Raw genomic sequence first — 26662 nt, forward strand, 5'->3', positions numbered from 1 at the left:
AAGAGAAAAAAATACCATCTAATTAATTGAGATCCGTATCATCATCAGTTGTTGTCACTGATTATGAATCTGGTTGAAGCAAAAACCTGAAGCCACAGTGGGCCCCCAGGACCAACTTTGAGAACCCCTGCTCTAAATAAAATGTCTGATTAAAAACCAAACATGAATGAGATTCAGTGCACAACTGACCAAGAACACAGTGAAAATAGTAATTGTTTAGTGGCATGTTGATCAATTAAATAAAAGTGTGAAACACATCTACAAAGCCAAATATTTGGTCAAGACTGCTACAAAACATGAGAAGTTTGAAAACTGCCATAATTCAGCAGCATGCCACAAGGTTCCCCACAAAACGTACATATTGTTTAAATTCTATTTTATGGATTTTATACACAAATACTGACCAAACAGCTTGTACTTCTGTCTTACAGATATTTAATCAATCCACATTTGTAGACTTTTTTTGTCCATTAATGTATCATTTTCTGATGTACCTTTACCGTTTCAAGGAATTTAATCTTGCTCACAAAGCTTTGGAGATAAGGCAAAAAAAAAAAAAAAATATACATCTCTAGGACAGGGCATAGCAGTCCATCACAGCATAAGTCGAAGACCAACTTGAATACATCCCCCTCCAATGCTAGGTTAGACAGGAGTTACTTTTGATTATACTATATATTTTTTTTTTTTTTTTTTTTTAAATGATTATTCATGCACACATTTTTAGATTTAAAATCCTAACCCAAAATATCTATTGCAGGTTTTCCACCAGAACTGCTGTTCAAAACAAAGCAATCATTACTACTATGTAATGAAATATGATTTAAACTGGTAAAATAAATTTTACAGTTATCTGCTCTGAGCCTATTGTGGAACGTGTTACAAAATGCTTCCAAGTCCTATTAACGTTAAACAAAGTTGAACTGAAACAAAATCAGTTACTAACCTGCTAGATACTAGTAGTTCCTCCTTGGGAACAGAGTAAGCACATCCCATGCTGATTTGGAAAACTTAACTTCCTTCCCCTCCCTCCCCCACCTTTCTTCCAGGTTGTAGCCAATCCACTTGATTTCGAAAGAAAGTGGTGGTGGGGGAGAGGAAGGAAGGAAAAAACTAAAAAAGAAAAAAAAAAAAGCTCCACCACTACATAAACTCCATGTAACAGGGCCTAATCAAGATAGCAGACAGTCATCCAAGTGCAAAAAAATTCCTTAAGCATACATTTTGCTGCTTTACTAGCACAGCTGACACGCACGAAGTCTTTTTTGTTAGCACGGCTGAAAGTGCAGCCATACAGTTCAGAGGAAACTGAACATCTGGCAACAGTGGTGGGAAAGAATCAAGAGCCTACAATGAAATTTCCCAGAAAACCCTGTGGCACTCTCATACACACAGCCACTCTTCCACCCTCCCTCATTTTTTTTCCTTGTCTACAGGGAATAAGGGGAGCCTCCTTCTCTCACAGTATGGTTTCCTTGGAAACTGTTTATATCATAACCACTTTTTTCTTCTAAAAAGGAAACAGCAGGCTGAATGAAGCTTAATTCAAAGCTTCTCCACACAGAAAGATCTCACTATGGTAACACAATCTATCATAAAAGGATTCTATTTGTGAATAGAGGCTGTTCTATTCAGCATCATAGCAAATTAGAGATGGCTTCAGAAGGACTAAAAAGGCCTGACATTTTTAGTAGATTTTAGAAATATCCTTACATTTAAAGAATCTAAAAAAGTGCACAATTAAATCAGAAAATAGCTTCATGTAGACGTTTTGTGAAGGATTAAACTTATTATCCACAAGAGAACTATTCATGAACAAAATTGGCAAAGTATATTTCCACCTTCATGACTGTTGTTGATAGTACAAAAGGTCAGACTATACAGTGGTAGGGATTGAGAGATGCACAAAAACAAAAAACATAGGGAAAAAAAAAAAACACATACACAAGACTGACATGGAGACAACAGTATATTTTGTGATAAAAAAAAATCAAAAACTATATAAATAATACACACAATGGCCTATTTCTGTCACGTTTAAATTGTAAATTCATTGTAGACGGTTATCGAAGCTGTAGATATTTCAAGTTTTCAAAATCAACAGCTGCTCCATTTGTCCACTACCACAGCAGAATGAAACCACAACCATGTAGAAGAACATAGAAGACAGTTATTCCCATTATTCATATTATTAAAAACTTGCAAAAAGGGGGTAGGGAAAGAATACAAAAAGGGTAACCAACTTGTTTAGATTGCTATCATGACACGGTAACATTGGACAAAAGCACCAAGAAGAAAATTGATGCAACAGATACAAGTTAAAATACTTTATAAAACTGTCAAAAACAAGTTGGATGTTACACTTACCCTCTACAGTCAAACAAACAAAATACAAATTCTGGAGTCAATCATCTGCTTCAAAGAGGCATACAATATCAGTTTAATGTGCAGTAACTCCCTTTGTTGAAACATTCACATGATATGCAAGAAGGGCTTTACATGCTCTAGTCCCAGAAAAAAAAAAAAAAAAAGCCATAATAGAAATATCTCCAGTAGGCAGGATGTTTTTAGGGTGATCCACAGCCTAAAATTCATATTAGGTTATAATTTGAAATTGAAGCTCTTGTCAAACTTATCAGGCAGGAACCTAGAGGTTCCATCAAAAAGGTGTTGCCACCAATGATCACGAAATGTTAATGATACAGTATAACCAATTAAATATTCGGTAGAAGGAACTATGAACCCAAAAGCAGTGTTATGCTGAGCTGGAGCAAAATTGGTAGTAGTAGTAGTACTGCTACACGTAACATACCACTCTTTAGCACAATGATAAAGAATAACTAAACAAAAGAGTGATATGTGATATGATGTCATTCTTCAACATGCACAGGAATTATCCGCAGCATAAAGAAATGCAGTTAGGTTGGGGTAAGGATTTGTACCTCTGCTAGTAAGGCCGAGGATGGAGCTTAACTTTCCTGGCTTTTCTGAATTAATGAAAAAGAATAGATGGGATCTTATGAGACCAATGCTGTGCCAATAGTACAACAAGCATTTTAAAGGAACTGTGACAGGAAAAGCGTGTCCTTAGGTAAAGCTCAGAATCTATAACCCCATCTTAAGTTTATGGTCACTGACTTTTAGTACATGAAAATGAAACCTGGCAGCGTAGTGGCACAGTGGTTAGCACTGTTGCTTCACAGATCCATAGTCCTGGGCTTAAAACCCAGTTACTATCCATCTGGAGTTTGCACATTCTCCCAATGTCTCTGCTCTCCTCACATCTCCAAAGAAATACAGGTTAACTTGATGGTAACTCCAGTCTGTACCAGGAACTGAGAAGGATGGCTCTGACGGCAGACAGATATTTATTAGAAGAATCTGTAAGAAAGGGACACACCATCCATCGTCTAGTGGCCCACATCCTGCTTATAGATGAAACTAAGCATTACGCACATCCAAATCTGTTCCTCTTGAGAGTCACAGGGTGGGTGATGGAACAGTCCTTACGGATGATACTATAATTGTGACCTGCTGGGCTGGCTGCTTTGAGCAGCCGTTTAAAGTTGATCCTCTGGCTAGCACGCTGGACGTCTCTGGGTTCACGGTTCTTGAGGCTGATCCTAGAATTAGCCGTGAACTACCTAATCTCACGGAGATTGCACAGGTGGTGAACCAGATGAGGGTATGGGAGGCTGCAGGAATCTGTGATATCCGGGGTGAAATTCTCCGAGATGGCGGGAATGCCTCCTGGCATGACAAGCAATCGTTGCTTCCATTTGGGAAACAGGAGTCATTCCAAATGACTGGAAAATGTTACTTGTTGTCTCGATCTGGAAAAGGAAAGGTGATCACCTGGAGTGGATCAACTACAGGGGAATAAACCCTGCTCTAGGTGCCTGGTAAGGTCCTTGCTAGGGTGATCTTCAGTAGGATCTGTGATCACTTGCTTATCTATCAGCAACCACAGCAGTCTGGTTTTACACCTAAGGAGTCTACCATCAACCTCATCCTACCACCAAGGGTTCTCATTGAGCGCTAATGCAAATATTGTTAGAATTTCTTCACAGCCTTTGTCGATTTTCATAAAGCGTTCAACTCAGTTGATCGAAATGCCCTGTGGGACATCCTAAAACTTCGCAAGATCCCCTCAAAGTTTCTGGCTATCATGGCCAGCCTATACACTGGTGCTGTAAATGTTCTGCAGAGAAGGAAAGCAGAACCTCTGCGTTTTTTCCCCAGTTGATTCTGAAGGTTGTCAGGGTTGTGTTCTTGCTCCTACTCTGTTCAATGCTTGCATAGGCTGGGTGTTGGGCAGGGATGTGGGGTCCAGCGACTATGGGGCATCCATTGATGAAAAAAGATTCACTGATCTGGACTTTGCAGATGATACTGTGATCTTCACTGAGTCAACGGGGGCTCTGGAGAGACTGAGCAAGAAGTCTCAAGTGTCTGGCCTTGCAAGTGTCTTGCATAAAAACCAAGATCCAGGCGTTTAATAACCTCTTGGGAAAGGCATCAGCAGTGTGTCTGTCTGTGGAGGAAAAGTCATCCTCGTTGAGAGGTTTATTTACCTTGGCAGTGATATGCATGTCTCTGGTGACACTTTCTATAAAGTCAGTGGACAGATTGGGAGAGCATGGGGCTTCCAGTTTTGCTATATGGTTGAAAGACAGACACTATGCACTGACCAGAGACTAAGACTGGACTCCTTCTGTACTGTGTCTCTTTGGAGACTACTTTGGTACTGCTGGTTTGACCTTGTGTCAAACGAGTGATTGTTCATGGAGTCCCAAATGAGGCACATTACCTGCATTATTAAGGGAGTGTCAATTACCGGACTATAGCCATATAGTGCAATTCCCAGAGGGTGATCAGGCTTACAGGATCCTCATTGCAGAGTGGCTGGACCAGGCCAAGGGGAAGCCCACATAACACCTGGCTATGGCAGATAGATCTTCATTTCCGGAGGGTGGGACTGGACCGTGCATCTGCCTGGGGGGTCGCCAACCGGGATCCTAAGCTGTTTCATCTTGTAATGAGTACAGCAGTGTGCTGTACCAGTGCCTGCTCCACAACCTGACCTGCTATACCAGAATCCATGGCAGACCATTGAGAAAAGAACAAAGTGACAGCTTTAAGTTGGTAAACATACAAGGATGATACTTTGTAGTTTTAACTCCTTTGAATATTTCAAACCAATATTTTGGTTGAAATGGCTCCCCTTCATGTCCAAGGTAAAACTACCATTGCATTTCAAACTGAGACTCTCATAAGTAAGCAAACCATATCTGACAATAATGGCTTCAGAATGCTTTGGTACAATCATAATGTAGATGACTTTAAGGACTTTAAGAGATGTACCTTTTCAAGAGTTTGAAAGTGGAGCATGGGTGGATTGTATAAAATTCCATGCAGTAGGAGAAAACATATGAGCCTAACAAAATGATTGACTGAGCCACTTCAATACTTTTCTTCTTCATACGAGTCCTGAGAACAGCCGATTACCAAAAATACTGTTAAGGTGTAGCATTTCTTTTTCTTTGTGCACGAGGCTGAACTAAATGGACAATAATTCTACCCTTCTGCATGGGTCAGCAAGATATAATTTAAAAAATAAATAAATAAATACAAAGTTCAGAAAGTGCAGGAGAAGAAAATGTTCATACTCGCATACTTGTGGTGTGTGGTCCATATTTGGATTTATTTTGGCTTTCAAACTGTTACTAGGACAGTGGGTTTTATGTAAAATTACGTAATTGGCAATCACAGGTGATTCAAGTATTCCAGGAAAAACACAAAAAACTGCTACTGCTATTTTTACATTCAAATTGTGCATCTATTCCAAGATGCATTACAGGTTGCAAATTTTCATTTTAAAATTGATTACTCTGAGTGTTTTAGGCAATATTAAGGGGTTCCTCACTATCCATTTGTCATTTTTGGCATCCCATACCACTTTTAGCTGCTGTTGAGTAAGGCAGGATGAAGCACGGGTCAAACTCGTGCCGAAAGAAATCTCTCAGTCCAAAATTTAGTTTTAAAAGGTTTAGTGAAAATTCAAAGCAAACAGTCCACACAAGAATAAAGAAAAAAGGCTGTTACACAAGTAGAATAAAAAGGCAAAAATAGAAAATTCATCTTCTCTAAATTTTCTTGTCAAACTTCAGTTGTTTCTATACTTAGATACTTTACTTTGCCTTCAGTATGCTCTAAATGTACGGCATTGCACGTTCAATAGAGTTCATTGTGTTACATACTATTGGGCACATTAAGGCACGGTTTAAAACCGTGTGCCCTCCATGCCTTACACACGGCAAGGCAGGTCACTAACTGAGACTAATCTATAGTCAGTGAGACAAGAAGTAGTTAGAATATACAGTACTAAATTCAATTCAGCTTGTGGGGTTACAAGAACCTCCCACAGACTATGCACTAATATATAGGCAAATATTTAATATAACTTGTGGAGGGCTATACCTATGACAACAAAGCAGAAAAGCTCAATTTGAGTTATGGGTCTCTTCCTAAATGTTGCATATAGCCAAGCTAGGTTATGCTACATATCACAATTATATAAAAAGCTGCAGTGTTCCCATATGTTCAACATGTGCTTTGTTCACTACCACCATGACCAAACATTCACCACCAAAAATTAAAGTGTTCAATTATTCATCACCGGTTGTAAAGAAAAAAGGAATAAAAGCTTTCTACAACCAAAATTAAATTGATAAAGATCACACAATGCACCCAAAATTATTAGTTAACAATTCCAAATTAAAGGAGATACAAAATAAATTGTATTAACCTTCAAACTTTTTATATCTTGTGGTACAATATTGAATAATAGGACTTAAATGTTACAATGGGAAAAAAACAGTAAAACCTTATACGGCAGGTACTCATTACACCAACTGAAATCCTGCATTGCCAACTTTGCATGTTTTTTGCAAACAAATTAGTTTAGGGCCTCGGCTAGGCCACCACAAACTACTGGCTTGCTTAATTCTCTTAAGCAACTACACTGTAGTTAGGTAGGCTTTATTATCCCAGAGGGATTGTTTGAAGTGAGAAAGTACAGAGATCCAATAGACATTGGAGAACTAATGTTATTGAATAGGGCACAGTGGTAGTGCTGCTGCCTTGCAAACTCCACACAGGGAGGGCCCAGGAAGCGAATCCAGGTCTCCTTACTGCAAGTCCTCCCCGTGTCTGCGTGGGTTTCCTCCAGGTGCTCCGGTTTCCTCCCACAGTCCAAAGACACAGGTTAGGTGCATTGGCGATCCGAAGTTATCCCTAGTGTGTGCTTAGTGTGCGTGTGTGTGCCCTGCGGTGGGCTGACGCCCTGCCCAGGGTTTGTTCCTACCTTGCGCCCTGTGCTGGCTGGGATTGGCTCCAGCAGACCCCCATGATCCTGTGTTAGGATATAGCGGGTTGGATAATGACTGACTGACTTATTGCATGAACACAGGGGCAAAAAAAGGGAGAGGGGGCAGTCATGACTTATTTTATTTATTTTACAGATTTGCACTGTGTTAAGCTCTAAGTTAAGTTTGTTATCAATGGTTATTCCCAGATATTTGTATTGCTCTACCATGTCCACTGTCTCTCCTATAATTAAAGTTGAGACAGTGGATGATGGACTTACCCGAAATCTACAACCATATCTTTTGTCTTGGAAATATTAAGTCATAAATTAGAGTGTTCACACCATTGTACAGACTTATTGTCAATAGGTCAATGGCTGTCTTCCTTATCCTGAAATTTGTGTGTATTTTTACAAGATGTGTATCCTTGTGTAAACTCCTGCGGTCTTTTGTAAACAAAAGATGAGATAAACAACCAACAGAATGGATGCAGGTCACTTTCGTACTAGGAGACCGATCTTCTAAAAAGTTCCAGCACAGTTGTTTGCTACAGCAAGTTCTCTTCCAGTATATCGTAAACATTGGTTTTCTCTCTGTAATCAAATCTCTAATGTATGATGAACAGAAGAAAAATGGACTGGAGTTTTCAGGACAATGTATGGTGCAGTACTAAAACAAGGTCACAGAGGAAATTAAGATCTGATTGGAACTGGAAGGTCCAAGACAGGCTTTTTCAAATAATGTATTTTTTATGCCATTTTCTCATGAAGCATAAATTTGTTAAGTATAAGAAAGAATCTGTATAGATTTTCTAATATCTAAACTAAGTAGTTTATTTAGAGTTCACTTTCTGTGGCCTTCATAGCCTGTATTTTTCCCACCAGAGAAAAACCGCGTCCTATTTCCCCATCCTGAATAATGAACTTTGTGCATTGATGGGTTTTTCCATTTCACTGGAAATGTATACTCTCTCTGATAGCTTATATGCAATATACTTATTTTGTATTGGTTTTGAAAGTTCAGTTGAGCAGTCCTTCAGTTAGTCAGGACAACTTCCAACAAGTTGCATGATGCACATTAAGAAACCTGTAAAACAAGTGCCATTCCAGTAATTACCTCTAAAGATAACTTTAGACCCTAAAGCCTGGGTATAGCATGGCTCAAGCTAAATAGCATTTCTAGAATTAGAATTTTTTCATCTTTTTAAACTTAAAATTTGCAGAAGGTGTGTTTTTTGTGTTGACAAAATACCATATAACTAATGGCATGGGTGAGGAAAAGAATAAATATTATGATTAATTAGCACATCATATGGCACATCCACAACAAACTTTTATTTAATATGATGGTAACCTATACTTACTGTGTTTGGATTTTCTTGTACTCTGGGATTTCCTCTTTCTTCTTGCGAAATACAAGCCAGTAAATCAAAAGCCCAGCAATAAGGGAAAACAGAAATAGGTCTAACATACTGAAGACAGATTCACTTTCTACGACATTCTCCATTGAATCTTTTCCAGAGTCCATTTCAGAATTGTCCATCTTGAATAGTTCTGGCTTTAAAAAAAAAAAAAAAAAGTCAGAATGCTTTCATTGATGCACTTTTAAATTTATGTTGACATTTTTAATGTGTGAACCCTATATTAGTGAGCTTTGCACATCTCATGGAAGATTTAGATAAACTGAACAAATTTCTCAGTGGTATGACTAGTTAAAACACACACACACACACCGATCTGGTGACAGAACAATTAATTATGCATTTTGGGAAGAAAACTGAAAATAGTTATTTTTCTCCATACAATATGAACTTGTAAAAAATATACTGATTAGATGGTGATGGAATAATATTCATAACATTATAATTTCTTGTATGGTACATGATCAATCCATCTATATGAAGAAGCTATGTGCTGTCAGCCAATATAAAGTGTTAGTAATGTTGCACTTTTTGGCCACAGGAAAAAGACAGCTTTCCAATAGCAATCATTTGGGTATGTCACGACCAAGCATTTCTTGAATTTTGCACCAGACCCTTACAATGCATGAGGTAATATGCAGATTTATACATTTCCATTACATTACAGGAGGTAATGTGAAAGCATTCATGCAAATTGCCACACACAAAGATCACTGCCTCAAGTGTGGCGGAGCATGCATATATCAATCACAAGCAATATCACAGTATTAATACACAGCTGGTCATAGATGGGGGGGGAAAAAAGAAAAAAAAAAAAAAAAAAAAAAAAAAAAAAAGCTTTTTACAACATTACGCTTACGGAAAACCGAGATCAGATACAGCCTCTTGTACCCTGCCAAACTGAAAGTGGATATTCAAAGCAAGCATTTTATCTATACCTGTACGGAGGAAGCAGAAGGAGTTAAGAAAACTGATCCCGACACTCATCTCTGAGGTGGCCTCCTACTCCTCATTGTAACTGGCACATTTTGTTGTCGTTTAATTTCTAATGTCCTTCCTCCCACCCACCCTGGTGGTCATATATTGGATCTGATCTGTACATCTGGATTATCTGTTGCCAACACTTACAGCACTGATTTGGGACTCTCCAACCATAAAGCAGTACTTTTCACTGTCTCATTACCTCTCCCTCCTCTTATCTGTAAATCGAAAAATTTCTTACAGAAACCTTAAAAATATCTGTCCCTCTATCCTTTCTGATCTTTTACTGTCTTCACCTATTCCATCAACACTAGATAGTTTTGTTGACCACTATAATACAGCCCTTCATTCAGCATTAGATAAAACAGCTCCTTTAAAACATAAGGAGGTTTCCTTTAAGCGTTCAGCTCCTTGGCAGAATTCAGAATTGTGATCTATGAAAGCAGCTGGCCAACGCCTTGAGAGAATGTCACGTAAGACTGGTCTCACCATATACATCCAGGCTTTCTCTGACCACCAAAGAAGCTTACAGAGAAGCACTAACTGCTGCCAAGAACACCCATTATGGCAGAATAATAGAAAGTGGCCATGAGAACCCTAGGGTTTTGTTCTCTGTAGTTAATAAACTAATCCAACCTGCATCTGGCCCAACTACCTCTTCTACTGAGGTCTGTGAGAAATTGCTCCACTTTTTCGTAACAAAATTAAAGATCTAAATAATTCAACTAACAAATACATCATCTGTTTATATCTCTCCCTGTTTTCCCACTCCATCCAGCTCCTTCAGTAAGTTCTCACCAGTCACATCTGCTTTTGTTAATGACCTGCTTTGTAAGATGAGACCGACTACTTGTGTACTGGACCTCATCCCCACCAAACTACTTAAATCCTGCCTTCATGCCATAATCCCGACTATTACAACAATAATAAACTCATCTCTTGACACTGGCTCTGTGCCGCTCACTTAAAATCGCTTCTGTAACCCCAATGTTAAGAAAGTCTGGTCTTGATGGTGACAATCTTAACAATTTTTGGCCTAATTCCCACTTACCTTTTCTGTCAAAAGTTCTTAAGCATGTTGTAGCTTCCAAACTCACCAACTACTTAACTTCTAATAATTTGATGGAACCCTTTCAGTCTGGTTTCAGAGCACAGCACAGCTGTGAAACTGCTCTGCTACGGGTAACCAATGATTTGCTTATGGCAGCAGATCTGGACAAACCAGCATATTAATTCTGTTAGACCTCAGTGCAGCTTTTGACACTGTCAGACATGACATTCTACTGTCCAGAATGGAAAACATGCTGGGTATCTCTGGCCCTGCCCGCCATTGGTTCAAGTCCTACCTGAATGATAGGCAAGAGTTTGTTAGTCTTGGCAACAGCAGATCCAGCTCAGCACCAGTCACACAAGGAGTTCCTCATGGCTCTGTCCTCGGTCCTCTGCTCTTCTGTATTTATATGCTCTTCTGTATTTATATGCTTCCCCTTGGCCATATTATTCGTAGCTTTGGACTGGGTTATCATTTTTATGCAGACGATACTCAACTCTATTTAATTGTTAAAAGTGGAATTTCATCAGAGCTCTCTCAGCTCACAACTTGCCTCAGTGAAATTAAAACCTGGATGGAGCAGAACTCTTTAAAATTAAATTGCAACAAAACTGAACTCCTGCAAATTGGGACTAAAGTGCAACTTAATAAAATGAGCTCCTTCCCAGTCAATCTTGGCGTTGATCTCACCAGACCTGCCTTTACTGCAAAGAATCTTGGTGTCATTTTTGATTCCTCCCTTTCTTATTCCGCCCACATAAATCACATTAAGGAACATTCTTACTTTCACCTCCGTAACATATCCCGTGTTCTCTCCTTCCTCTCCTTTTCTAACGCTGAAAAACTTGTCCATGCTTTTATCACATCCCACATTGATTATTGTAATTCCCTACAGGCAGGTGCCCCTTCTAATCTTATATCACAGCTCCAGCTTATTCAAAACTCAGCTGCAAGAGTCCTTACACGAACCAGCAGCAGCTAGCACATAACACCCATCCTGCTCCACCTTCACTGGCTCCCTGTGTCTTACAGAATTGAATATAAAAATTCTACTAATAACCTACAAAGCCTTAAACGACATTGTGTCAAACTACATCAGTGACCTTCTCCATCACTTTGTGCCTGTCTGCCTACTAAGGTCCTATGATTCTGGTAAATCTTGTTGTACCCCACACTAATCTACTCTCCATTGGTGATAGGGCCTTTAGCTGTATAGCGCCCAGACTCTGGAATGACCTACCGAAATTAATTAGATCAGCTGACTCCATGAATTCTTTTAAAAACAACTCAAAACTCATCTGTTCAGGAAGGCTTTTAGCTCTACCTGACTTTATTACCCTTCTCTCAGTTTACCGCTATGTCAAGATGCTCATGTAACCTGTATGTGTGTGCTAGACCAGCGGTTCTCAAACTTTTTCAGTCCTGGGACCCCTTTACAAGCCATACGATATTCGCAGACCCCTGATGCGGCCTGATTTGTCAACCCAAATTATAATAGCATAGCCACAGGCATAAAGTGTAAACTTCTTTTATCTGAAGTCAACTTTATAAAATAAATCATTCTTTGTAGTCATATCATAACAACACTAACTATTGACAGTCAATGATACAGTGTCATACGACAGTCACAGGACTAAAGCCTGCTTAGCAAAAACAAAAAATGCAAAACTACAACTACAATATTTAATGCTTAATACAGTAATCCCTCGCTACTTCGCGGTTCACTTTTCGCGGATTTTATATGTAAGCATATCTAAATACATAACGCAGATTATTCGCTGCTTCGCGGGTTTCTGCGGACAATGGGTCTTTTTACTTGCTTCCTCAGTTGGTTTGCCCAGTTGATTTCATACAAGAGATGCTATTGGCGGATGGCTGAGAAGCTACCCAATCAGAGCACGCAGTTAAGTTCCTGTGTGCTGCTGATTGAGATGAGACTTCCTGGTTAATGCAACACTCCGTCGCTGAGCCACTCATTCATCATTAACGTGCTAATGCTTCAGGGGCCGTGTCCAAGCACCAACAGAAGATGCAAATGATTGCAGAAAAGGTAAAAGTTTTGGATATGTTGAAGGAAGGGAACAGCTACACCGCTGCAGGACATAGATTCTTTTTATTTAAAAAGGAGGAAAAGCATATAAGATCTACGGCCGCAGTGTCCTTTAAACCAGGGTGCAAAACGAGTTGCAAGTGGATGTGATAAGGCAGTAGTCTGGATGGAATCTGCTTTAGGAATCTTTGCAACAAGGTCGACGACGTCATGACCACCTACAAGCTGCTACGTGTACTTCGCTATACAGTAAGTGTAAACTTATCTACCGATTTCATATTGCTTAGCAGTTGTCCCTGTTTTTAATAGAGTAAATGGTGGGTTGTAAACAATACAGGGAGGGTTTAAAAATGTCCAAATACACGTTAAATAATTAAATAAATATATAGTGTCCCTACTTCGCGGAAATTCAGTTATCACGGTCGGCCTTGGAACCTATCTCCCACGATAAGTGAGGGATTACCGTACTCCTACTGCATAACTACAATACAACATTGTTCATTTAATAATAAAGAGTAAGACTATTAATTTTACGGCTACCTACCAGTGGTAAACGTTTTAATTATTTAATATGTTCAAATGTATTACAAATACAATTACATTAGACTCTAATACTCATAGAAACTAATGAAATGTGTGGGTTTGCTTTTGTTGGCAGAGAAGGTCTATCCTTGGTGAGATTTTTGATAGACACACTCGAATGTCATCTTCCACCTGGAGACGTGATCTAAACTTAGATTTTATCACAGCTAATGCTGAGAACGATGCTTCGCACTGGTAGGTAGTTGCAAATGGGACCAGCACAGTCAATGCTCTCTCAGCTAAAAGCGTATATTCGTTCCTAACGGTGCACCAAAACGCGGTCAATGTTTGTTCTTGAAATTTAAGTTTGAGACTTCTGTCACTAGACAATTCAGCCAACTGTTCTTCTTCCTTCCCGGTCAAGTCGGTAAGCCGACAACTGAATGGATTTCTGATCCAGTGATAATCTGCAATGTTATCTGTTGGAAAGTACCTGTCAAAGTATTCTTCCATCGCCGACAAATGGTCAAAGATATCTGTTGCCAAGTTATCAATGGCCATATTGTTTTCATTCAGAAATTCAGTTAACAGTTCAAACATATCATCGCTTTTATTTTGTACTCGTGTCTTCCATATTCTCGACTTTTTCTTGAAGGCAGTTATCTTGTCTGTTTTCAACACGCTTGAATCTCTGCCTTGCAGTGATGTGTTAAGTGCATTAAGTTGACAAAAGATATCAGCCAGGTAAGCCAATTTTGCAAGCCACACATTATCTGAAACAAACTTCACCAGCTCTGAGTTTTTATCCATCAAAAATGATGCCAGTTCACTGCAAAGCTCGAAGACGCGTTGAAGTACCTTTCCGCGTGACAACCAGCGAACCTCTGTGTGTAGCAGCAGATGTCGATGATCTGAGCTGCTTTCTTCGCACAGTGCAGCAAACAGTCGTCCATTCAACGGTCTGCACTTTATCCAATTAATTAGTTTAATGCATGTATTTAGCACTTCACCGAAGGATTCGTTTAAATTCTTACTAGCAAGAGCTTCACGATGAATCATGCAATGTGTGGAAATAATATTCGGAGAAACAGTTCGTATGCGTGCAACAACCCCACTTTTATGACCTGTCATTGCTGCAGCTCCGTCTGTACAAATTCCAATACAGCTGGACCACTCAAGCTTGTTAGCAATGAAGAAATCATTTAGCATTGCAAATATATCTTCACCTGGTCGTTCTAAGTGGCACAGGTTTGCAGAACAGAAAGTCCTCGACCACATCATTGTCAAAGCAATATCTAACGTAGACCAGTAACTGCGCTTGGCCTGCAATATCGGTACTTTCGTCCAACTGTATGGCAAATGTACTGCTTTGTAGGCGCTCAACCAATTGTAATTGGATGTCATTGGACATGTCGCAAATTCGCCTTCTGATGGTATCGTTTGATACTGGTATAGACAGTAATTTTCGGCTGCTTTCTTTTCCTAACATCTCGCATATTTCTAAAGCCACTGGCATAATCAAACTCTCCGCAACCGTGTGTACTTTTTTGCTCTTAGCTATTCGCATTGCCATAATATACGAAGCCTTAAGAGCTTTTTCATTCACTGTTGTCGCAGTGCTAATAATTTTCTGCTGATTTGCATACACTTCTGCTCGACATTTGAAGAAATCAACGGGTTTGTCTTTTAGTTCATTATGCTTTGTTACAAGATGGCGCTTCAGTTTAGCAGGTTTCAAACTTTCGTTCGATAACACGTTTAAACAAATGACACATTGTGGCTGATCACTGTTGTCTTTGTACGGTATAAATCCGAATTGTAAATATTCAAGATCATATTTACGTAATTTTGCCTTACGCGGTGCGGACTCTGTTTCGGCATCATGTCTAAGTTCATCGCCACTATTTCCATTACCCCATGCTCTTCTTCAGATATCCGCTTACGCTTCAAATATTTATTCATACGTTAGTTGGGCGTGCGAAAAACAATTTAACAAGCAAGAATTACCACTGTATAACTTAATAATTAATCATAAATTGTGCACGATTACAGGCTGCGTCTATAATGACGTCATCATAGAATAGTTCGTAATAGACATATATATACTATATATATAGAATATAAACAGTAGTGAGGGGCGAGTTGATTATTATTCGCATTATCCGATTGGATAAAATGGCGTTTAAAGAAGAAGTTATTAATTGTAAGCAATTTTCACCCTTTCTGCGGACCCCCTACGGTCGTCTCGCGGGGGGTCCGCGGATCACAGTTTGAGAACCGCTGTGCTAGACCATCAATTATGTTGTCTGTTAGTACATTCAGAAAAAAGCCTATCTTACTCTTCTTTATTTATTTATTTATTTATTTGGTTTAGTACAATGCTATATGCTGTATACACTGCCATTCTTTCTTAAACTCTGAAGTGCCTTGAGCATGGGAAAGGCGCTATATAAATTGTTTTACCTAATAATAATAATACATATTATCCTAGTCAGACTTTTAGTGTAATTCCTACAAGTAATTCTTAAATGCTTGATAAATATGGGCCCAGATTAGGGGAGAGCCAAGGTGTAGGAAGCCCAAGATCGGATGTTTTGCCAGTCGACTGGAAGAGACACTATTGCTTGTTCTCCTACATTCAATGCCATACCAGTCTGCTGACATGTTGAATTAACTTTAAAAACAAAAATGAAGTAAATGAAAAGCTGTGTAAGCTAAGTAAATTTTGCTGTACCACAAAATCAAAATACAAGTCTCTTGCGGAATCTCACATTAACTTGACACGACTTCCACATTAGTAAGGTACTAGTGTCAAGTCTTGCCAAATGACAAATGACTGGTTTCATTCAAGGGTGTGGAAAAAAAGATAGAAGACTTTACCAGGTATGACTGCAAAAGGTGGAGCTGTATAATGCACACAAAATGCTTCTGGTAATATAACCGCTGCGAAATACAATTCCACCGCAAAGATTATTTTTGAAACAAGTAGCCACTGGAATCAGCGGTAACCTGCAAAACTAGATTTTAAGTTAATTAATCAGACAAAAAAAAGTACACATAAGAGGATACTGCTCCATACCGGATGGGGTTTTTTCCTTGAACAAAATTGTTCCTTACTCAAATGAATACCTTTAACTCTTTTAGAGCGACACAAGGGGTTGAGGGCAGATGTCAATTAAAGTTGACATTCAAGGGGAGAAAAAGCTGTAAACATCAATAAAACTCATTGTTACATTATAGGTAGGCCCGCTTTGCTAGGAGGACTGTTACACTCACTGATTTGATGTCAAATCCCTGAGTGTACGTGAGTAGCATAAACAATGACTAGAATGGCATCGACATCAGGCGAGAGAGGGTGAAGTGGATTTGCAAAGCAAAACACTATTTATTGCATATCGGACACTGACTTCTCGACTTCCTATTTTGATGCAAGTGATCTGGAGATTGAAAATGAAAGACAGGTACCTCCATCGGCTGATCGTAGTGCTGGACACGCTCGTGTAGCGACACACCTACTGCACCTTTCTCCTGGGTAGACTACACAGACATCTGTGGGAGTTAAGCTGGCAAATGGATTTCAGACAACGCAACGTGCTAGTGGACACTATGGATTACCAGCCTGGACTGGAAAGTGCCTTTCAGCTTATGGATGATGAGACAAACAGGAAAGTAATAAGAATGTGAATTTACATGCTGTAGGGGCTTATGGAATATAAAACGTAAGTGTTTTATGTTGATTTGTGTGAAACCATTGCTTTTGTGTGCTTTTCAGAAAACAGTTCTTTCGAAAAAATATTCAGCCCTGGGACAAAAGGGAAAAAAAAAAAATCCCTTAAAGAGTTAATATAAATTTGAACATTTAATTAATTTACGAAATTCATGGATGACACTAATACTATAGGGATGGCACATATAGGGAAAACAGCAAAAGTAATTCAAAAAGACTTGGACAGTCTTCAGAACTGGGTGAACACTTAGAAAGTGCATCTTAAAATGTAGAAAAGTGCTAAACTCAGCCAAAAGAATCAATATAAATACAAGATGGATGATGCTGTAGTATTAAATTAAGCAACCTCTCCTCATCTAGGCCAGAGGTTCCCAACCTCAGTCCTGAGGACATTCTGTGGCTTAAGATTTTTGTTCCAAGCAGTTCAATAATCATGAGTGTCATTTTACCAATACTTAATCTCATTTTTTTAACTTGTTCTCTTACTCTGCATTCAGAAAAATCCAACATATACAACAATATAATGTGTAAAGCAAGATACATCTGGAATACTGTACTTGTTGCAGTATGGTTACCAAAACTGACAATATTGCACTAGAAGCTGTGCAGATGACAGTAACTAAATCCAACATAGTCCTATATATTGCACATCCTTCTCCAACAGGCTAACAGAGTTAAAGCACTTTAGTATTAAGCAGTAAAATATAAATAGGGAAGTAATCTAGATCTTCTAAATTTTCAAACAAACTGAGTTAATTCTGCTGGATTCACTTTAACCATGATTCAAGTACATAAGAGCACCGGTGAAAATTAACAGGTTTGCATTTAAAGACAGGATGCACTTTTAAGGAGTCATGAGAATCTGGAACCAATTACTGATCATGCAGTTGAAGCAGAAAGCGTGAATAAAAAAGGTACTGGGGCAATTTAGTGAACCAAACAATCCTGGTCAAATGAACAGTACAACAAACCTCTTACTCCATCTTAAGGATACATTGAGATGTGTTGGAGAATGGCAAAGCTTCAGGATGTTGATTCTGAGGAAAGACACACAGAATCCTACTGCGAACTGACCATTCTAGTGCCCTGAAACATCATTGGAGTTTAGGAAGACTGCTGTGCCACCCATGTAGAGTTTTAAATAATTTTGTGAGACTTCACGCAAGCTCCAGTTGTAATGCTGAAGTTTAAGCACCTTAGAACCCAATGTGTACGTTCCAACGGTTTCTGGTTAGTTCTGTATCCAGCGTGGAGCCAACAAATAAAATTTTTACTTTGTTACCAGATATTTTGTTCAACTCTTTGTTGTAGCCATTCCCTGGTGTCTTTCTGGGTTTTGGGTCAGAGTACATGTTATACTACTACAGTCTCCCTTTCAGAAAATTTACTACATTCTTGTAAAAGCCGCTTTTGTACACTACTGAAGTTATCTACCACATTTATCTACTTTGGTCCATAACACATGGCTTCAAAAGAATAAGACGACCTGGTTGAATTCTGGAGCAAATTGTAATCTCCCCATTCTGGTCTTTGGATGATAACAGGTTTGCACTTTGCATATAGCCTTCACAGTAGTGCAGCTGAAATCATCTAACCAATTCTACCATAACACCTACTTTGCAGTTTCAGAGGCAGCTAGTTTTTCCTCATCAGTTTTTCAGCTGTCTAACCCTACATTCATGGTCTAATGACATAACATACATGCAATTTTCATTAAACCATAGTACTAGGGTGTTGTACCGTGTTAGCCATTATGAATGTAGAGAAAAGCCAAGCAAAATGACACCTTTTATTGGCTAACTAGAAAGATTACAATATGCAAGCTTTCGAGGCAACTCAGGCCCCTTCTTGCCTGAAGAAGGGGCCTGAGTTGCCTCGAAAGCTTGCATATTGTAATCTTTCTAGTTAGCCAATAAAAGGTGTCATTTTGCTTGGCTTTTCTCTACATTAAACCATAGATATTTTATAGATGCAAGATTGAATCCAAGCTTGTAAGAAGATATCTGTAAAAAGTATTGAAACTTGTACTTCATAATTGAGTCTTCAAACAAATTTGTTTTAATATACTGTGTACACTCCGTGCCCATTACTCCATATGTATGGCATGCAGACACGGTCAATAAGTTTAGCTGTTTGACCAAGTCTTGCAATGGATGAGATAAAAGCCACTTTGACAGTGGTGTTATTGATGGCGTGAAGAGAGGCATTTCCAGCTTCTTCAAACCCCTGCTGCCATTCCTTATATAAAGGTTGCAATAACAACAAAAACCACACCACACTACACACACTCCATAGTAAGAGATACATTTGTGGGCAAATAGACAGCTTAAGTAGAAAGGCTAAACTACAGCTCTTTAGGACAATGATGTGCAGAAAGGCTTCTCTGAAGGGAAAGCACGTTGGGCCCTGAAGCAGATGGGCTACAGCAACAGCAGGTGAGTGCAAGGAGCACTACCTCCATCAGCCAATAACAGGATGGCATTACAGTTTGCACATGATCAACAAAACAGAATAAGTCTATGTTCATACTTGTGTTATATCTGCTTTGACATAACACACAGAATTCATTGCATGCCAGTAAAATCATTTATACTTGGACTCTGGCTCAGATTTTTCAATGAAATCAACAGACGCATGAAAACACACCAGTCAATCCATGTCAAATCAACAGATTTTAGAAAATGTTCTCAAGTGACTATCTCCAATTTTCTTCATACTTTCTCAAGTACTGTCATTGTACTAGATAGGAATTATACTAGTCTAAAAGATTACAGAAATGTTTCCGATTCTGAAAAATCTTGATCTTTTACTGAAACATGCAAATAAAAAGGGTTAGAATTTAGCATAAACAGTATCAGTGTCAAACTGCCTTATGAGAAAAATAAATGGTGGTAGTGTAATATTGTGTTAAATATTTTCTAGCAACACATTGGGCCTTAAATTGTAATCATTTAAATTTAACAGCATTGTTGCGGACCACATGCTTTCCTTATCTGGCCAGTCTACCCTTGTTTAAATGGATACCTCCAGGAAAATATACCATCTCAAGCTGGTTCAGCAGACACAACAACTTCAGTTTACTCCCAATAGCCTACAAAGCACTCAGATCTTAGTGCAAAACAGCATTTTTGGTGAGAAGGGTGGATTGAAAGGTTTGCGGTACAAAAGTCCCAATAAAAAATTTGCAGGAACTGTATTACGCGGTCAAGTCTCAAAACCCTAAAGGAATGTCCCCAGCAACCTGTCGTGCCTGCACTTCAAAGATTTTACACTACTGTGGGAACAACGCAGGGTCCTCCTGGTATTGAATTGATGTACCCAATGACATGGTCACCGAGTATATAAATGTATAGTGTTCACCATGTACACACATCATATATAATTATAAATTAAATCAGTGGGCTTAAACCACAGAAGGGAAATGCCTTTGACAGAAGCAGCAGTTACAGGAATGCATGTCAGGAATTTCTTAAATGCATAATGTGTTTTGTCAGAGTAAACAAAGAACACTTAAAACTAATAAGGCTAAAATGAATTTACAAACAAAAAAAGTAATTGTTTTCTTTGTAATTTCAAAAGATTTAGAAAAAGGAATTCTTCAAGAACACAAGTTGACAATTGTGTTGATTTTGGAGCATACAAGAATAAAACTTTTAAAAGAATAGTAGAACTAAACAAATAATTTAAAAATTTATACTTCAGGTTAACCCTGCCATATAGTTATAAGGTGCAACAAGACCATTAACATTTTACTCTCAAAAAGTATTAAGTACAGTAAAAGGCAGACAACACATGAGAATAAATCATTAACAACATTCTCTTGGTCAAGGTTCATACCAAATGGTATACCTTAGGACACAGCCTTAAAGTAACAATGAGCTTCATCTCAGAGGGGGGTTTAAAAAAATAAAATAAAAATAAAAAAGGACAATAGACCTAACAAATGCTGCAAAGCATATATAAAAAACTTTGGCAGTGGTAACATTTTAGGGAAAAAATGTCAAGGATTAAAAAAAATGCAGCAATCAGAACCAAAGGAAACAATATTTTAAAAATAAAAACACACATACTTGCTGTAGTTTCAGGAAATTGAGAGTCATTTGTTTGGTATCTTCTAAGATCCTGTCTTTGCACAGGACTGTGCAGCTCCATAGAGGATGGTGAAGTCTTTTCATTATCATTGGTAAATAACTCTTTACATGTATAAAGCGTTGAAGCATCCTGCATAGCTATTTTACTCCCTCCCTGTTCCGCTTTTCTGGTGAATGGTTTAGACAATTAGCACTCGCATAATAAGGATATTATAATGCCGTTCATAACTCCGTAACTATACAGACAACTACATAAATGTTTTTATTATAATATTATATATATATATATATATATATAATTATATGTTGATGTCGCATTAAATAATTTTGTTGTGGATTCATTGTCTGCTGCTGGTACTATCATCATTACTCTGTGGGTGAAATGCAACTAAGAATCTCATTGCATGATGTATACTATCAGACTTTTAGAACACTTCAGTTTTTCTTCAGATGTAATCAGTTGAAATGTAATGAATGACCTAAAAGGGTGAAACAGTAAGCAGTAAACTGCCAGAGGTTTAAATTTAAAGTTTACGTTTACTGCTTACCTTATCGCCATTTTAGGTCATTCACTGCATTTCAACTGATTAAATTTGAAGAAAAACACTAACTCTCCTCTGATAAGTCAGTGGAAAACCGATGTTTTATATTATTTGAAATTGGAAAAAATCAAATTCTCAGTTAGAGGATGTGTACAGAATTTTTTCAAAACCTGGCAGGATCTAATCAATATTATTTTAGAATAAGAGAAATAACTATTACCGCATTTATTTCCCTTCTCCATTTTTTATTTACCTATATATGGGGTTTGATTGGTCTTCAATTTTTTTTTGTTATAAATTGATCTATTTGTATGGAATGATTACAATAAAATAAATAAAATTTTTTTAAAAAATTGAAGAAAAACTGAGGTGTTAATAAAAACATTTGACCAGTAGTGTTCATGTTATCATTAACTTCAATTTGAGATGAGTAACAAATGGGGAAAAAAAAAAAAACAAAACTTTAAAATTTATACATGTAACAAAGTATACCAAAAATAATTCAAATAAATTTTTTTTGGTAAAATTATAGGGTGACACACTATACTAAAACCGTAACCTACTGAGAAGTAAATGCACAAAACAAAACTGTATACTTTTAGGATTATTTTTAATTTGGTAGACACTGAGCTCTACAATTCCATGATCCATACTTATGCACACATTCATTACCAGATGTTGGTCTCTCTCATATTTGCTTTATTCCGTGATATTCAGTAATGCATTCTAATTATACATGACTAAGCAGCCCAACCCACCCACCTTACTCACTGTAATCTATCTTTAGAATACGCAGGGGCTATCAAGAGTAAAGAGTGTAATTCAACACATCTAGCCTCTTTGAGGAATACTAAAACTTTGCTTATGCACCTAAAAAGAAAGTCTCTGTCTACAATTGTAATCATCTTGCAACAGAATCTATCCAGCCATCTTTGAACCTGCTCAATCTGGCTCAGATTTATTGGTGGGAAGAGCTAGGCGAGTAGAAGTATCTAGCAACATTAAACCTCCAACAACTACATTCCATTATGAAAAAACAAGACTGCTGCCATCATGTGGGCATAAACAAAACAAAAATGGATGGATGATGGATTTCAGATTTTGTTTTATTTGGTGCACTCTAAAATATTGAGTGGCCAGGGGTTAAAATATCCCATCAGGTGTTAGTCGAAAAGAACATTGAGAACGCAATAAAAAGCAATCCTCAGTACAATGATTTTTCTTTGACAAGATGTATCAACAAAAAAAAAAAAAAAAAAAAAAGTCATTATTTGATAAGGCTAATCATTTTGAAATAAGCATTTTCATAATGGTGAGGCACAAAAATCATATTAAGAGAACGATTTTTTTTTTAAAAAACAAACCACCTCTCACAACAAGCAGTTCACTGAGGTCACAGCTTTATCATCTTCCCCACAACCACCTGACCTTCCTTCCAATTTGGTGAAAAGTCAAAAAGTTGTTGCATGCAGATTAATTATGATATAAAAAGCATCAGACATTTTTAGTTCCTGCTCGTATTACAACAAAATTACACAAGTACACTTTCGTGAGAAAACCTGACAATTTTCTACTAACATCACGAATCGGGCACTATTTCATATGAATTATCCGTTCCTGAAACCAACAATGAACAGTCTCTCTCATGTACTTTCTGCTTCAGGAGGAACCCATGCTGCTGTGAATGCATTCAGTTAGGCTGTAGAGACATCTCAGTTTCATTTCACCATGCAAATGTGCATTTTATTATAAAAAAAACACACCCTACACACTTTAGATTTTTTGAATACTTTTTTTTTTTGTTTTCATTTTTTGCACGCAAATAAAATCACAGGTGGACTTGACAGCCAAAGTGCCAGCATTTATTAGCATTGGGTTACAACACAATATTCAATGAGAATTTGAAACCAAAAATGTGAAAGTGGAGAATCTAACAAAGCAGCTGAAAGAAAATGGGCATCATGCAGAATGTAAAACAGTGCTGGTGGGAGGGGGGGTTCGGACAGAGAGAGGGGGGAGAAAAAAAAAAAACCCACACCACACGTTGAGTATTTAACACATTTTTAAAATACATTTCTAGAGTTTTGACTCTAGCTATTTTGAAAATTATTCAATATTTTCAGGCTGAGATTTCTGGGTTTATGGTATCTACAGAATTTATTTTCAAAAGTAAAATTTTTATATATTTTAAGATGACATTAATAGTATTAAACAAGTCAATCTCTGTGTATTATAAAATGTTAAAGTGTCAAGCAACATACTGAATGATATCAAGATTTCTATTTAAAAACTGGAAGCTGCCTTTTGGAGAAATACTACATTATTGATCTAGTAATGATTCTCGAGATTGAAGTTCTTCCCTAGCTCAACACATGGCTTTGAGCAAGCCGTGCATTGCCAACCCATCCTGTAACTACTGTATGGATTCTTGCATTTTTTTTTAATATAAATTCATCCCACACAGTACAATACCACTTTTCTAGTGATTCATACAAAAATAACTGCAACATTTCACACTGCAAAATTTTCAAAGGTCCTACAGGAGAGCATTTTTCACTGTTAAAGAAAATCGTGACTGTTGTCCTTTATATATCACTAATGAAACAGAAAATAAGTATTTCCTACTGGTTAGTGATTTTCATATTCATAAAAAATTAAAAATTACACTTTTAAAGCTATAAAGAGAGAACTGCAAATTTGTTTGTGATGCTGGGCGATTAATTACCTTAATATAAAGTGGACACATACACTGATCAGCCACAACATTAAAGCCACCTTCCTGAATATATGTTGGCCTCCCCCTCCTGCCAACCAAACTAGCTCTGACCAGTTGTGGAATAGAATCCATAAGACCTCTGAAGTTGTCCTGTAAGTTGCAAGGTGGGGCCTCAAAGGATCAGGCTTGTTTTTTCTTGTTTTTTGAGATTAATCGGGAATTTGGAAGCAAAGTCAAGTTGAACTCTGCCAAGTTTCTCAAACCATTCCTGAACAATTTTTGTAGTGTGTCAGGGTGCATTAAACTGCTAAATGAGAGCAGTGTCATCAGGGAATACAATTGCCATGACGGGGCGTACACAGTCTGCAACAATCTTTAGCTAAATAGTACATTCCAAAGTAACACCCACATCAATGCCTGGACCTAAGGTTTCCCAGCAGAACACTGTATAGAGCATGACATTGCCTCCCCCTGCTTTCCTTCTTCCCAAAGTGCATCCTGTGGTTATGTCTTCCCTAGGCAAGCAATGCACAGGGACCAAGCTGTTCACATGATACAAAAGAAACCATGATTCAGACAAGGCCACCTTGTTCCGTTGCTCAATGGTCCAGTTCTTATGCTCACATGCCCAATGTAGGCGCTTTGCAGCAGTGGGGAGGGGTCAGCATGGGCACTCAAACTGGTCTTGAGCTACACAGCAAGCTGCAATGTATTGTGTGTTCCGACACTTCTTTCATGGTCGGCATTAAGATTTTCAGCAATTTGGTCTAAGAGGAGCTACTGTAGCACAGACAGGCTAGCCTTTGCTCCCAACACACAAAATTAGCCTGGGCGCTCATAACCTGTCACTGGTTGCCCTTGCTTGGAACACTTTTTGTAGGTACTAATCACTGCATAGCGGAAACACCCAATTAGAACTTTCATTTTGAGATGCGCGGACACAGTCCTCTAGCCAGCACAATTTGGCTCTTGTTAAAGATGCTCAGATCCTTATGCTTGTCCATTTTTAATGCTGCCAACGCATCACCTTTAAGAACTGACTGTTCACTTGCTGCCTGATGCATTTCACCCCTTGACGGGTGCCCTTGTAATTATCCACTTCATTTGTCCGTGGTTTTAATGCAATGGCCGATCATGTATGATGCATGTACACATACAGTATATATATACACACACACACACACACACACACACACACACACACACACGCAACCACTGAAAACCATGGGCTATACAACCATGAGAGCAATAGTGGGAAGGAGAAGAAATATATAGGTAAGAAAAATGCCAAAAGACAGATGAATTCTATTAAAACCAGCAAGGGAGGAGAGGGGAATAAAAAAAAAAAAAAAAAAAAAAAAAAAAAAACACACACACACACACACACACACACACACACACAAAGAAACTGCTAATCTTAATTCATACTTTAGCTTTCACTTGCAAAGACATTAATCTACTGTACACGTAAAGATTTGATTTTGGGATCATTTAGGGCAGACTGCTTGCTATGATTACAAATGGTAAATGCAAAACTTCACATGGCACTAGACCCTCCCCTAATGACTGTTAAAGGGAATTATAAAATATTAAGAACAGCGATTTAGAGTTAGACAATGGCTTACCATGTTTATAAAAAAGTGCTTTATAAAGAGGCAAAAAAAATTATAAAATTTAATTGTCAAACAACAAGAGATGGTGATTCAAGAAGAGGCATTTATAGTGGTCTTAAACACACAAGAGGCTATGACATTATTATTTCAAGAGTCAAAATGTTGGCTTCAGAAAGAGGCATCAACTTAGAAATAGGATAAAAATTACCTTTCACACAAGAGGCAAATATATACTTTTTTTTTTTTCTTTATCTATAAAAAAAAAAAAAAGAGCTACTAGAATGTTGTATTATGCTGTACAAGGGCAACTATAGAGTCTCAACAGAAATGTGCTTGATAGAACAATTTTGACATTACCATTGAAACACATTGGTAACTTTTTGGATTACATCTTATAAACACAGGTAAATAAAAATATAAAAGGAGTGAAGTTTTTCCAGAAGAAATTAACTAAATTTTATAATCAGTGTGTTTAAGATCAGAGTACAGTAATCCCTCCTCCATCGCGGGGGTTGCGTTCCAGAGCCACCCGCGAAATAAGAAAATCCGCGAAGTAGAAACCATATGTTTATATGGTTATTT

The 26662-nt window shown here is 37.9% G+C and overlaps 1 protein-coding gene across 2 annotated transcripts in view; it reads right to left on the reverse strand.

Moving 5' to 3' along the window:
- Positions 1-26662, reverse strand: part of porb (P450 (cytochrome) oxidoreductase b) — an 83230-nt gene that overhangs the window by 31839 nt on the left and 24729 nt on the right. The window contains exon 2 of one of the 2 annotated variants that reach the window (XM_028807027.2): positions 8731-8924. In XM_028807027.2, the coding sequence (XP_028662860.1) occupies positions 8731-8909 (179 nt within the window). In that variant the 5' untranslated portion in view covers positions 8910-8924. Of the gene's footprint in view, positions 1-946; positions 1090-8730; positions 8925-26662 lie in introns of those variants that run through there. The other variant, XM_051930806.1, reaches the window with a different exon arrangement.

The sequence above is a fragment of the Erpetoichthys calabaricus genome, chromosome 8, assembly GCF_900747795.2.
Source record: "Erpetoichthys calabaricus chromosome 8, fErpCal1.3, whole genome shotgun sequence".
Classification (NCBI taxonomy): Eukaryota; Metazoa; Chordata; class Cladistia; order Polypteriformes; family Polypteridae; genus Erpetoichthys; species Erpetoichthys calabaricus.